Below are 15282 nucleotides of genomic sequence, written 5' to 3' on the forward strand. Positions count from 1 at the left end.
ATTGTTCTCAGCTGAATTTCACTAATTTGTATTATAATTTTAATTACTATATAAACACCTTTGGGATCAATAGATCAACACAAGTATCAAGCATGTTTTTAACTTTATCATGTCCATTACAAAGCCAAGATGCGTTTTGGGGCAGTGATGTTGTGGTGTCTTCACTGGGCTGGTAATCCAGAGGACTAAGCTACTTTTCTGGGGATGTGGGTTCAATCCCACCACACCAGCTGGTGATATTTAAATTCAGTTAATAGATCTGGAATATAAAGCTTAACTACAGTAATGATAGTTGTCATTTTCAATGTCACCCAACTGGTGCATGAATGCTCTTTCAAGAAGAAAATCTGCCATCCTTAACTCATGTGACTCTCGATCCACATTAAGGTGGTTGACTTTTAAATCCTCTTTGGAGTGGCCTAACAAGTTACTAACTTCAAAAGGTAATCAGAAGTGGGTTACAAATCCACACCCATGAAGGAATAAAAAATAATTGACTCACATTTAAGCTCCGATGATGATGAATCCCCTGTTAAGTCTCCAGACAGCTGGGAAGCTTCTTCAAGGACGGCTTCCTCTGAGGACTCTATCATCTTTTCTGGATTGGTAAAATATTTTTGATGTTCATGAGCTGATAAGTCATGTTCTATGTTGTAACAATGGTCTTCTAGGAATAAGAACATTGACATGCATGTTTTATATTATTCTTGATTTGTAAGATTGGTGAAACACCATTTTTATTAAAGCTAACAGAAAATTAATAGATCAACACACGTTTCAACATAAACATGATTTTATATTGTAAGAAGCTTCATTTTCAACACAATGAAAGTATTAAATGTTGGAAACACTCAATAGTCCAGGCTGTATCTAAGGAAGGAGAAAAAGAGCTAATGTTTCAGGGTAACAACATTTCTTTCACAAAAAGCAAGATACTGACCTTACCCAACCAGCTTGTGTCAACTTACAATTATACGTGATTCTACAATTAGATAACATTTGGTATATATCCCCAAGTGCTTAAAAAATGGTACACTTGCTTGTACTGAATGTTTTAATAGACAGGAAGGACCTTCTGCAGGCAAAAATAATATGCACCTGCTTCAATGCAACAAGCTAAGTGATAACCATTCTCTTGTTCATTTCTCAGGACAATATCTTGACCAGAGTAAACCCAGTGTTTAAAAAAAACCTGATGGCTAATTGTCGGTCATCATCAACTGGTGCATTCTCCATACAATACCTCTAGCAATCAATCCATTTGCTAACCAATTAGCAGGGAGGAGAAAGTGAGGACTGCAGATGCTAGAGATCAGAGTAGAGTGTGGGGTGCTGGAAAAGCACATCAGGTCAGGCAGTGTACGAGAAGCCAGAAAATTGATATTTTGGGCATAAGTCCTTCATCAGGCTGGAAAAGGAGGGCGGTGCTGAGTTGGAGGCTTGGGACTGGGATAATGTGGGCAGAGTGGAAATGAGGAAACTGGTGAAATCCACATTGATCCCGAGGCGGAATATGAGGCGTTCTTCCTCCAGAGGTCCCAAGGCGGAATATGAGGCGTTCTTCCTCCAGGCGTTAGGTGGTAGGGGTTTGGCGATGGAGGTGGCCCAGGACCTGCGTGTCCTTGGCAGAGAGGGAGGGAGAGTTGAAGTATTCAGTCACGGGGTGGTGGGGTTGATTGATGCAGTTGTCTTAGAGATGAAACGATCCTCAAGTTGGCGCCCTGTCTCCCCAATGTAGAGGAGACTGCATTGGGTGCAACAGATACAGTAGATGACATTGGTGGGCGTACAGGTAAATTTCTGTTGGATGTGAAAAGATCCTTTGGGGCCTGAGACGGAGGTGAGGGGTGTGGTGTGGATGCACTTTTTGTGCTTTGCACGTTTTGCACTTCCTGCGGTCGAAGGGGAAGTTGCTGTCTGCCACGGGCAGTGGGGTTGGTTGGTGTGGGTGTCCCAGAGATGTTCCCTGAAGCGATCTGCAAGTAGGCACCCTGAAGGGCTTATGCCCGAAACGTCGATTCTCCTGCTCCTTAGATACTGCCTGACCTCCTGTGCTTTCCCAGCATGACACTCATGACGTTAATCAATTAGCACTCTAATACAGGATGAATGATATATTCCCTTTAAATCGGCAATTGTTTTGAATTGTCCTAATGACCGAAAGATGAAAAGTGTAAACGAAATGTCTTTTTTTCCAGATTTAGACAAGACCATGAGCTTTTTAAAAATGCAACTGACAAATGTAGATACAAAGCAGCAAATTCAAATAAACACACACAATCTCCTATGTCATGCATGGCACTGGAGTAAAAACCAATACAATCTTCAGGTTAAACAAGATTAGAGAAGATAGGAGGTAACTTGACCAAAGAATTTGAACAGACTTAATTCCCAATTTGATCATCATGTTATGTTTAGATAATATTTTCATTTTTATTTGTCTATATTTGATTGGAAAAACAATTTGGAAAGTACAGAAGCACACTTGTTTGGACTCAGACATTTGCTTCGGTCTGAGCTTACAAGCTATGAAATGTAAAACATTGACACGAAAACATCAGCTGGTATTACTGCATGTAAGGTTTTTAATAGGCAATATCTACTACAACCAACATGTTTTCTGAAACAATCTGTTAGAGAGCCTCCAGTCCAGAGAAATTAAGCCATTACCTCTGTCTAGATATATACCCTACATCCCATCCCTGTGGAACAATGTGAAGTTGTGATTGCTCATTTTGGAAGAGATATTATTTAAATTGAGAACTGTAGAAAGATGTTACAAAGTTACAGGCGGTGCTTGTACATGAAACTCAAAAGCTGGCACACAGGTATAGCAGGTAATCAGGAAGGAATGGAACATTAGCTCTTATTTCAAGGGAGTGAGAGTATAAGAGGTGGAATGCCTTACTGCAGCTGTACAAGGTTATGGTGAGATCACATCTAAAGTAATGAGGGAAGTTTTGGTTCTCTTATTTAAGAAACTATATAATTTCATTGCAGACAGTTGAGAGAAGCTTCACTAGGATGATCCCTGGTATGGTGGGACTGACGTCTGAGAAAATATTAAACTTGTTGGGTCACTAACTCATTGGAATTATAAGAGTGAGGGGTTCTCTCATTGAAACATTTAGGATTCTTAAGGGGCTTGATGGAGTAAATGCTAATAAGGTGTTCCACCTCATTGGAGAGTCTAGGACAAAAAGGCATGGCCTCAGGATAAAGGGGTGCCATTTAACATTGAAGTGAGGAGTAATTTCTTGATGTAGGTTTGCTCGCTGCGTAGGAAGGTTCATTTTCAGATGTTTCATCCTGCTTTCTATGTATATGTTTGGGTTTCTTTGGGTTGGTGATGTCATTTCCTGTAGTGATGTCATTTCCTGTTCTTTTTCTCAGGGATGGTAAATAGGGACCAAGTCAATGTGTTTGTTGATAGAGTTCCAGTTGGAATGCCATGCTGCTAGGAATTCTCGTGCGTGTCTCTGTTTGGCTTGTCTTAGGATGGATATGTTGTCCCAGTCAAAGTGGTGTCTTTCCTAATCTGTATGTAAGGAAACTGGAGAGAGGGGGGATACTAGTTCCAACCGGAACTCTATCAACAAAGACACTGACTTGGACCCTATTTGATATCTGCACCCCCCCAGAACAAAAAGGACAGGAAACTACATCACCACCCCAAAGAAACCAAAACATATAAATAGAAAGCAGGAATCATCAGCAGTGCTTAGTCTGGAGGCTACTTAAGATGTTACCTAGTATGGTGACGAAAATGAACCTTCCAGCTCAGCAAGCAAACCTAAATCCAGAACCTCAACCTGAGTTACAAATCTTCTCAAATCAAGTCATTTCCTCTCTTTTTTTGAAACACCTTGCCACAGATAGCTGTAGGGCAGATTCCTTGCATACACTGAAGGCTGAGGTAAGCATTTTGATCAGCAGGAAAACCAAGGGTTAGAAGGAAAGGGCAGGAAAGTGGTTATGAGGAATGTCGAATCAGACACGATCAAACTGAATGGCAGAGCAAGCTTGAGCCTGCACCTATTCCAATTTCTTATGGCTTTATCTGAGATTCTATTAATGGTTAGTGTCAGGAAACATGCTAAAAGTTTGTTCTGTTATGTGCTTTAAGATCTTTCAAAGTCTTCTAGATTTAGGTAGTTTTCTTCTAAGAGAATTTATTGTGTGTAATAAATTTCTGTTCTGCTGTTAAAATCTGCAGCCCCAAATAAATATATCTTTATGACTGAATGCCATGTTACCTAACTAAACAAAATATATTAGAGTGGTGCTGGAAAAGCACACAGGTTAGGTAACATCCGAGGAGCAGGACAATCGACGTTTCAGGCAAAAGCCCTTCATCATCCTGACACTTTTGCCCGAAACGTCAATTTTCATGCTTCTCGGATGCTGCCTGACCTGCTGTGCTCTTCCAGCACTACTCTAATCTTGACTCTAATCTCCAGCATCCGCAGTATCCACTTTCACCAAAACAAAATATATGGTTTATCTTTCATTCTGAGATTAATTTGTTAATCTACTCTGCTGACCTTTAGGAAACTGCATGACCTGAGACATGGGTGGGGATGCTTCTGATTTACAGATAAATTGTAAGAAATTACCTTATCATCTCTTATTATCCAGAGCCACTTACATGGCCATTTCCTTGCCATTCAAAAGCCTATTTTCATTCCTATTCAGAAATCAATAAGAACATTATAGTTGGAATTCTGACTACTCCCTATAGTTAAAAAAAATGCAATTCACACCAGATCTGGCCATTAAGGGATGATTTGCATTACATTGTTTCTGGAGGTGAGGTGGTCACTACATTGCATCTTGAGTGGCATGTGACTGTAGGGGAGTGGCTGGGGTTTGTCTTGTGGGCATTACTAACTGTGATGTAAAGTTTTTTGTATAAAGGAAGGACTATTTCCTTTGTTTGGAGAGCTTTTGCCACAACTCCATAAGCCCTGCGATGCGTGTTTTAAAGGTTCCTCCAGAAAACTTGTATTGTACTGTGCTTAATAAATTTGGTTGTTGTTCACAGAAGTTGGTGTGCTGTAGTTGCATCAAGTGCGTAAGAATCTCAGGAAAAAGAACTTAACAGAGCCTAATCTACCATTTAATACAATCACAGCTGATTGAACACTTTACTGCCTTTCACCCCCATTATTCCCATAAACCTTTATGTAACTGGTAATCAGAATTCTACAACTCCTTGTTTTGAACATACTCAAAGTTTGAGCTTCCACAGTCCGCTGTGGACAATTACAAAGATTCACAACAGTCTGAATAAAAAACTTTTATCTCATGTCATCCTGATTGGCACCCATCTCATTTTCATGAAACTCCCTTGGTTCTAGAACAAAAGAATAAAGAACAGTACAGCACAGGAACAGGCCTTCTGGACCACCTAGCTTCCAGCGACATGAGACCTTTCTAAACTAAAAACCTTTTGCCTACGCAGTCCATGTTCCTCTATTCCCTGCCTATTCATGCATATGACAAGCTTCTTAAACATTGCTGTTGCATCTGCTTCTACCACCTCCTCTGGCATTGTATTCCAGACTCTTGCCTCTCAACTCCTTTAAACTTACTCCCTTTTACCTTAAACCTATATCCCTTAGGAAAAAGACTGATTATCCATTCTATCCATGCCTCTCAATTTTATAAATTTAAAATCAGGTCGTCCGTAACCTTCCAGCATTCGAGTGAAAACCGTTGTCCAAACTCTCCTCATTGATAATACCCTTCAAAACAAGTAACATCCCGGCAAACTTGTCCAGTATCCTCTCCATCCTTCACATCCTCTGGTAATTTGGCGACGGAACTATGCGTAATATTCCAAATGTGGCCTAAATAAAATTCTGTACATCTGTAACATGGCTTGCTAATTTTTACCACTTTGTTCTGACCTATGAAGACAAGCATGCCACATACTTTCTTGACCACCTTATCCATTTGTGCTGCCATTTTCAGGAAAGTGTGGACTTCTGTGCCTAACTCCCTTCTGCATGTTAATGCTCCTAAGGATTCTGCCATTTATTGTACACTTCCCTTCTGCATTAGATCTTTCAAAATGTTGTACTTTGCATTGCCGGAATTAAATTCCGTCTGCCATTTCTCTACACGTCATCTATCTCCTGCTGTATCTTCTAGCAATCCTCCTCACTATCCACAGTTCCCCAAATCTGTTATTCACAACTTATTAATCAGACAACCACTGATCACAGATTTCCAGTCAGAAAAACACCCTCACACCACTAGTGTCTTCAATGCCCAAGCCAGTTCTGTATCCATCATGCTACTTCACTGCCAATACCATGTGACTTCACCTTCTGTATCAGTGTGCCATTGGGGAACTTGTCTAAGATCTTGGTAGAGTCCAAGTAAACAACACTCACTGCCTTGACCTGATCAATCATCTTTATCACTTCCTGAAAGAACTCAAGTTTGTGAGATACAATCTCTGCTGCACGAAGCCATGCTGCTTATTGCTAAGAAGTCCATATTTTCCCAAATGTGAATAAATCCTGTTCCAAAGAATCTTCTTCAATAATTTCCCTACCACTAATATAAGGCTTACTGGCCTGTAATCTGCAAGATTATCCCTGTTACCCTTCTTGAACAAAAGAACATTGGCTATTTTCCAGTTCTCTACAGTTTGAGATCAGACATAACTAACAAAAATTAAGACTTAATGCAACATTATACGCTTTTAGGTGTCCATGTAGGTGAAGCTTTATAAAACATTGCGCATCTTACTTAGCAGAGATTTTGTCTGTACCCTTATGAAGACATATATATGCATCCATTTAAAAGATGGCATAATTATGGAGTTTTCTCTTTGCTTCCTTCAAGATCTACTCTATTGCTTACCTGTACACTTAGATGATGTAAGGTTATACAAAAAAGGATAGAACTGTAGGCAGCGGATTAACTTCAGGTTGCTGTCACATTCAGGGCATCTAGTTGTTCTGTCCAGCGCTGTTCTGAAGGCTTGAAGAGCAGCACTAATGTTCCTGAGAGCCAGATAGGCATTCCCTAAGCTTAGAAGTGTTAGTGGCTGGAAAAAGCAACACATTACGGTTAATTCAACGCTCAGACAAACTGAAATGATGCAAATTTTATTATTAGATTTCCGACAGTGTGGAAACAGGCCCTTGGGCCCAACAAGTTCACACCGGCGGCACAGTGACACAGTGGTTAGCACTGCTGCCTCACAGCGCCAGAGACCCTGGTTCAATTCCCGCCTCAGGCAACTGTTTGTGTGGAGTTTGCACATTCTCCCTGTGACTGCATGGGTTTCCACCGGGTGCTCCAGTTTCCTCCCACAGTCCAAAAACGTGCAGGTTAGGTGAATTGGCTATGCTAAATTACCCGTAGTGTTAGGTGAAGGGGTAAATGTAGGGGAATGGGTCTAGGTGGGTTGCTCTTCGGAGGGTTGGTGTGGACCCGAAGGGTCTGTTTCCACACTGTAAGTAATCTAATCTAATCTAATCAAAGTTTGTCAGCTATTGCAGCTTAGAAATAAAGCAAAATGCCACGTTTAGCAGTTGGGACATTTGTTACCTTTTGCCTCCATTAGGTTAACATCTGAAGTATTCAAAATGTGCAAATGGAAAATTTTAGACATATCTTCATCTCAAATGAAAGTATCAGTATAGATGTGAGTACTTATATTACTGCTAGAGGTAAATACAGATGAGGTATCATGCTGCAATGTGATAAGCACAAAGTGAAATAACACTCCTAAGACTAATGCTTTCAATTTTTCTAACACCATTTTCAAGTGCTTCATGGTTGTGATACTGAATTGATGGATCTTTGTTTGGAACCAAGGAGACAAAGATAAGAAATGACAACAGTTAAAGTGCCATCAATAAAAAAAATCTCATGCTTTTTTTCTCAGATGGAATTTTTGCCCACGGGCTCTCATTAATATTCATAACTTTGAAAATTGTATCTCATAACTTCTTGGTCACGATAGGGTCAAGATGTCATGATATAGTGCAGGACTAAGTTCTGATTTTTAATTTGTGCTGAGTCAACTAATCTATGTCACAGTTCCAGTTTAAAACACAAAATTATTCAGTGTGCCTTTGACAATGCAATTTTTATCGAGTGCTGGTGTTAAGATGGCATTAAAAATATATTTTTTTAGGATGTGGAAAGTGCGGGTAATCTGCAGTACAAAACTCCCCATTTTCACTAGTAAAAGTTACAAAATTTATGTGTAACTAATAACTGTGCACCACGCTATTCGACTTTTCCATCGAGTTTTCATAAAAAGCAACTAGTTCATTCTCTGTAACACAGTAGAATCTAAACTTCTATTTTCTAAGTTTACATTTTAATTCAAATATATGTAGTTCTTACAACTGACAGATCCGCTGTTGTTAGCTGACCACAGGGTCATTGATTTCAAATTGTTGTTATTGGGTCAGTTTCACTCAATTCCTACTGTGCATCTTGGTTCAACTTGGAAAGGTCCATCGATAGTATGGATCGCATGTGCCAAATGAATCCATAATTTTTTAAAAAGTGATTTATATTTTTAACTGGCATTTTGAACTCAAAGACAGCACAATTTTTGTGCGTTCTGACTTGATGCAGTATCAATTTTTAAAAATCTGGTGAAATTACCTCTGTGCCGTTAATAGCCAGTGCTTTTTGCAAAAGAGCAGCAGCATCCTGATGTAGCTCAATGTGAATTAGAAGATTAGCCAGGTTGACAAGTGGAATATCCATGTAATCTTCTGGAACCAGATTCAATGCTTGTCTTAAACAGTCAAGAGCAGAAGTTGTATTCCCAATAGCTCGCCAGTACAAACCAGCTTCATTCAATAGTAACCACATTGGAGCAGTTTGCTGGAAGAGAAGCAGATCTGTTGATTTTTCAAATAATAACTGCTCACTTCATCACCAAAATTAATTTAGATTAGTCAAAAAGTAATATTAGATAGTGTTAACAGTTGCATGAACTGAAAACATTTTTCCCAGACATGTGTACGTTATAAATTTCTACATAGTTTTTATAATCAGAGTAACTTGCTCTGTCTTGTATAAGTTTGGGTGAGACATCAGCATTATGAGTCAGAAGAACTTGTTCTGTCCTGTACAAAATTTCTCGGTATAGAATGAACTTTGACTTTAACAGGTCAGATTGCATGACAGTTGAAAAGTAATTGCTCACGTATTAAAATGGTAAGCATACGCCACATAATTATGTAATCAACAAATAAACGTGAACCTAAATTGACTGGCTAACCTTCAGGTTATCCAGTGAACAATAGCAAAAGTACAATAATTCAGATCTACCCATTGTGTTCACGAGACTAAACAGATTCAAGTACCAAACTAATTGGTACAATTTTTAAGGAAATAAAAGCTTGAGATGTAGGAATAATCTTTGAAGGTGACAGGACAAATTTCAAAAGACTGTTAAAAGCCGAAGGAATTCTCGGTTTTACCAATGGAAGAGTACGAAAATAACTGGTACACTAAGCCCTCATAAATTGCTTATTATATACCTCAACTGGAGTAGTGTGTTGAAGTCAGGACACCAAACTTTAGGAAAGTTTGCCATGGCTTTAAAAGGCTGAGGAAGAGATTGGAATGGGTAAAGATACAAAGATAAGAAAGAAATCAAGGTTTAGTGAGTGTGTGGATGGAATGTAATGTAGAAAAATCTGATGTAGTTTACTTTGACAGGAAGAAAAGAATAGCATACTATTTAAAGGGAGGGAAACTATGTAAAGAGGGATCTGGGTGCACTTGTACATGAATCACAAGCGGATCGAATCACAGCAAGTAATTAGGAAGGCAAACAGCATGTTTGGCTTTTATTGCAAGGGGAATGAAATATGAAACTAGGCAGGCGTTGCTACTCGGGTACAGGGCATTTGTGAAGCCACCTAGAGTAATGTGTACAGTTCGTGTCTCCTTTCTTAAGCTGGGATCTACTTGCATTTGAAGCAATTCAGAGAAGACTAACTAGGATGAGCTGTGGAATAAAGGAGCAGTCTTACGAAGAAAGGTTGAGTAGATTGTGCCCAAAGTTATCAGCATTAAGAAAGATGAAAGGTGATCTTTTTGAAACACAAGATTTTGAGGATGTTGAGAAGATGTTCCCTCACATGCAGAATTTAGAAATAGGGGATTCTACTCAAAGTAAGTGCTCTCCATTTAAGACAAAGATAACAAGGAACATCTTCTGGCAGAGGATCATCTTCAGAAATCTCTTGCATGAAAAGAAGTGGAGGCTGGTTTGTTGAAAATATTCAAGGATAAGTTAGACAGTATTTTGTCAGGCAAGAGTCAAGGATTATTGGGGGCGTGCAGGAAAGAGGAATTCTAATGAAAACCAGATCAGCTGTGAACTTGTTGAAGTTTGATAAGCCAAATGGTCTACACCTGCTTCTATTTCTTATGAGCTTATGAATTTGGTTATGTCTAGAAAAGCTAGGCTTATTAAATTAAAAGTTCATTAAATGGTGTTCAAAATTATGAAAGCTCTTAGTAGAGCAAATATGGAGTACACACAGACGAAGAGGGATACTAGTTTTACTAGGACAATACATCCATCCTGGGCCAGGCTAAACAAAGACATGCACGGAAATTCCTGGAGGCCTGGCATTCACACTGGAACTTCATTACCAAACATATCAATTTGGACCCCAACCATTTGGACCTCCATTACCAACATCTCAGAAAAAGAACCAGAAGTGATATCACCCACCACAACAGATGAAAACACAAACAGCACAGAACACTAGCTTTCATCAGAAGCTCACTGACGTTACCTAGCATGGTGATGAAACGTCCGAGGACAAATCCACAAGCTCAGCGAGCAAACGTACAACCTGAGCTACAAATCTCCAAAATCTCAAGGAGTAACTATTTCAACTGATTAAGCACTCTTTTATATTTATAACGTTAATAATATTTTTAGATAGTGAATTACTGTGATCTAGAATGAATTGCCTGAACAGGTGACAGTAGACTCAATAGTAACAGCACCAACATTCAAATGAGCATTATAGATAGATATAGTACAGATTAAAAGAGAGAATAAAAAGAGGGAAAGAGCACTAGAACAAGACTGATTAGACACTCAACCAAAGACAGGATGCTATTCGTGGGGCCCAAAGTCAATGTTGAGGACTATTAGGGCAATTCTCTCCTGACTGTGCTCCCATCTTTGCTTGGTCTGTCCTGCCAGTAACAGAGGACATATCCAGGGATGGTGATGCTGTTATCTGGGATGAAGCTATGATTCTATGAGTATGATAATGTCAGGCTAGAGCTTGACTGGTCTGTGAGACATCAAGTGGTTATATGCTGTAGCTTCACCAGGTTGACATCCCATTTTAGGTATGCCTGATGTTCATCCTGTTAAGTACCCAAGCACTTTCAGTGCATCAGCTTCACGATAATGGTACAACGGGGATGATACTAGGCCATGATGTTATATTTGTGGAGATATACAAAAAAAAGTGCACAGGAGACAAAGTACTTATTGCACATTCATCACAGGTTATGCAGAGAAGAATACAGACAATGTTAAAGAGATATTTTTATGTTTGCAAATTTATTTCTGGGAAGCAACAGGAAATTTTTAAAATCAGCTGATCAAACAGATTTATTTTGATACTTGAAAATATGAAGTTTAAAGTGCTAGAGACTGTCTGGATTTTACTTCTTTAATCTGATGAAATTATCAGCTTACCTTTTCAATAGCTTGAGAGATAACTTCTCCAACTTGTTCCTCTATAATACTCAAGTGAGAAAACAGAGCCTGTTCAAAGAAAAACAAATTATATTTGCGAAGTGAACTACAAAAATGTAGCCAAAGGTTGCATTTTACATCATCTTTGAATGCCTCAATTGAACTTGCATCCACCATACTTCCAAACAATGCATTCCGTATCCTAATCACTCACTGACTGAAGAAGTATTTTTTCATTCCACCTTTGCTTCTTTTTGTACATTATTTTAGGTGTGTTCCATCTTCTGTGCCTTTTCACGATTGGTAACTGCTTCCCCCTATCTACTCTAGGCAGACCATTTATGATTTGAAACTGTCTATCAATTTCTTTTGGTCTTTCTCTCTCTAAGAACAGGCCTAACTTTTCAATGAACCCTCGTAACTGCAATTCTCATTCCTGGAACCATTCCCGTGTGACATATGGATGAAATATGACACTGCATGAATAACGCCATATTTTGCAACTGTCAAGTCTTCTCCACTATATCAGCGATGCCTATCCAGTTAGTAAGCTACAAAATGTCTTGAATGCATTGACTTAATTTGGTCAATAACTTCTGCATTCTATGTTTAATTGAAATAAAAGTATTGTTTGTAGTATTTTCATCACATTTGTACTATAATTTCCAGTCACTGCGCTGTACAAGAAGAAAACGGCACTCTCAATCCCATCTCTGGTGCTTTGAATGGCAATTTATTAATTCTTACAATAAAGTGACAAAGAATCAGCGAGTGAACACGTGAAACAATATTGAGGGAGATTTTTCCAAAATAACTGGACTGTTTTGTGATTAAAAAAAGGAATGGCGAAATGTTAGGCTGTGCATGTTTGAAACCAGGTGAAAACATACGCAAGGAATACAGAGGCACAATTTTAAAGTGTAAAAATGAGATTGGGGGAAAGCAGCATCGTGACTGTCCTACAAAAGGTTAAATAAATAGAAGTGATATAATCCAATAAACGTGGGTTAACATACCAACTTAGGATAAAATACTACACCTATTTTTCAGCAAGTTAAACACCAAAGGTCTTGGTTCAAGGGGACTGGAGTACATGTACAACAAAGTCTTGCTACAAATTAAGAGGACTTTAGTAAGATCACATTTGGAGCAGTGCGCGCAGTTTTGATCTCTATACTGAAGGAAGGATATACTTGCTTTGGAGTTGATACAATAAAGGTCCAACATATTAATTCCTGGAATGATGTGACTGTTCGATAATGAAAGACTGAGTCAACCTGGGACATATTCTGTGGTGTTTAAAAGAATTATGTAATCTCACTGAAACATCCAAGATTGTAAAGTGGTTTTGTTGAGAGAGACAGAGAGGCTGTTTCCTTTAACTGGGAAATCTAGAACTCAGGCCACAGCCTCAGGGAAAGGGACTGATTATTTAGGCTTAAAGATAAACTTATTGACTGAGAGTGTTGTGAATCTTTGTAATTTTTTTGCTAAACAGGATCATGGATGCTCTGTTGTTAAATTGATTGAAGGCTGAGAAAGACAGATGTTTGGTCCCTCAGAAAAACAAGAGAGATCAGGAGTGGGGTGAAAAGGGAAACTAGCCATGAACTACTAACTGCAAGAGCAGGCTGGAGGGGCCTAAGGTTTACTTTACTCTCCCAATCATTTTGTTCTGGCTCATTGCTCCCTTGCACGCTCTGGCACCAGTTTCTCTTGCACCGAAAGATGCTCCAACATTAGCATTAACAATATTCAACAAGAGTTATGCAATTTGGCTTTCAGTTAATTAAAAAACAAACTTACCTGTTTGGCATAGTAGTCTGGTATTCCTGATTTCAAGTCTGGTGTATTTTCCAGTTCTTTCACTAGTTGATAAAGCTGTTCATTACTGTGGAAATCTAACATGGAAGAGCAGTCAGGAGGTCTGCCAGCCATGTCTCTATCTTGGTTTCCTGAAGGCATCAGAAATGATCGGACACTAATAAGAAAGAAAGAAAATGTCTCAATCGTTTATATACTCACAATTTAGTAAAATATACCCAAAGGTGAAAGTAAGCTATATGTACATATGATATTAATTAGGATTAGTGTGTTTAATCCTTGTAATTTTCCTGGGTTGTTCCATATATGTTTATATAAGTATATGACACAGGGTAGCAAAGTGTCATCCCTATTTAGGTACATGGTTGACATTACATTACACCATTTTATGAAAATAATTATCAAAGGGTTAGACATCAAGGTCAGCATCGTTGGCCACTCTTAATTGCCCCTGAACTGAGTGGCTTGTTAGGTCATTTCAGAGGGCACTTAAGAGTCCACAAGACATTTGAGCAGAAATTAGGCCATTCAGCCCATCGAGTCTGCTCTGCCATTCAACCACTTCAAAGTGGTTGGCCCATTCTTCTGCTTTCTCCTCATAACCTTGATGTCCTTCACAATCAAGAACCTATCTTTGTCTTAAATATACTCAATGACCTGGTCTCCACATCCTTCTGTGGCAGCGAATTCCAAAGATTCACCACTCTCTGGCTGAAGAGATTTCTCCTTATCTCTGTTCTAAAAGGCCTTCTCTTTAGTCTAAGGCTATACCCCTCGGGTTCTAGTCTCTCTCTAACCAATGGAAACATCTTCCTAACATTCATACTGTCACGGCCAGTATTCTGTAAGTTTCAATTATATCACTCCTCACCCTTCTAAACTCCAAGTATAGACCAAGAGTCCTCAAACATTCCTCATATGTTAAGCTGTTAGTTCCTGGGACCATTCTTGTGAATCTTCTCTGAACATGGTCCAGGGCTGCTACATCCTTCCTGAAATATGGGGCCGGAACTGCACACAATACTCCAAATGTGGCCTAACCAGAGCCTTATAGAAGTAAAACTGTGCCTTTATATTCAAGTTCTCTCGAAATAAATACTATTATTGCATTTGCCTTCCTAACTACTGACTCAACTTGAAAGTTTACCTCAACAGAATCCTGGACTAGAATTCCCAAGTCTCTTTGCACTTCCGATTTCTGAATTTTCTTCCCATTTAGAAAATAGTCCATGCTTCTACTCTTCCGACCAAGGTGGGGATAGGAGGTAAATATTGAATATTTCCTTCTCGATAGGAAATCAGTGAATCAGATTACTTTTATAATTCCAGGATTTATGAATTGAATTTGAAGATCACCAGTTGCTGTACTGGAATTTGAAACGCTATCCCTACAGCATTTGTCTCTGGATTATCAATTCAGTAACGTTACCAATGCACAACCATCGCTCTATTTTTGGAGTTACAAATCACACAACATCAGGTTATAGTCCAATAGGTTTAACTGGAAGCACTAGCTTTCGGAGCACCGCTCCTTCATCTGGTGTTGTGTGATTTGTAACTTTGTACACCCCTGTCCAACACCGGCATCTCCAAATCAGGTCTACTTTTGGACTTTTGAAAACATTTTCTTGAAAGCATTCCTATGTCAGAATTGAATTAACTGACAATTTCACTCCTATACTTTATAAATTCTGAACCATTTCTTTTACCAGTTTTATAATAAGGTGGAT

At 38.9% G+C, this 15282-nt stretch overlaps 1 protein-coding gene across 3 annotated transcripts in view; it reads right to left on the minus strand.

Moving 5' to 3' along the window:
• Positions 1-15282, minus strand: part of ttc17 (tetratricopeptide repeat domain 17) — a 95199-nt gene that overhangs the window by 28564 nt on the left and 51353 nt on the right. For all 3 annotated transcript variants that reach the window (XM_043705479.1, XM_043705477.1, XM_043705478.1), the window contains exons 13-17: positions 13535-13709; positions 11729-11797; positions 8644-8868; positions 6877-7063; positions 503-667 (exon numbers count right to left, since the gene is read on the minus strand). In XM_043705479.1, coding sequence (XP_043561414.1) covers positions 503-667; positions 6877-7063; positions 8644-8868; positions 11729-11797; positions 13535-13709 — 821 coding nt within the window. The remainder of the gene's footprint in view (positions 1-502; positions 668-6876; positions 7064-8643; positions 8869-11728; positions 11798-13534; positions 13710-15282) is intronic.

Source organism: Chiloscyllium plagiosum, chromosome 16 (genome assembly GCF_004010195.1).
Source record: "Chiloscyllium plagiosum isolate BGI_BamShark_2017 chromosome 16, ASM401019v2, whole genome shotgun sequence".
In the NCBI taxonomy this organism is placed as follows: Eukaryota; Metazoa; Chordata; class Chondrichthyes; order Orectolobiformes; family Hemiscylliidae; genus Chiloscyllium; species Chiloscyllium plagiosum.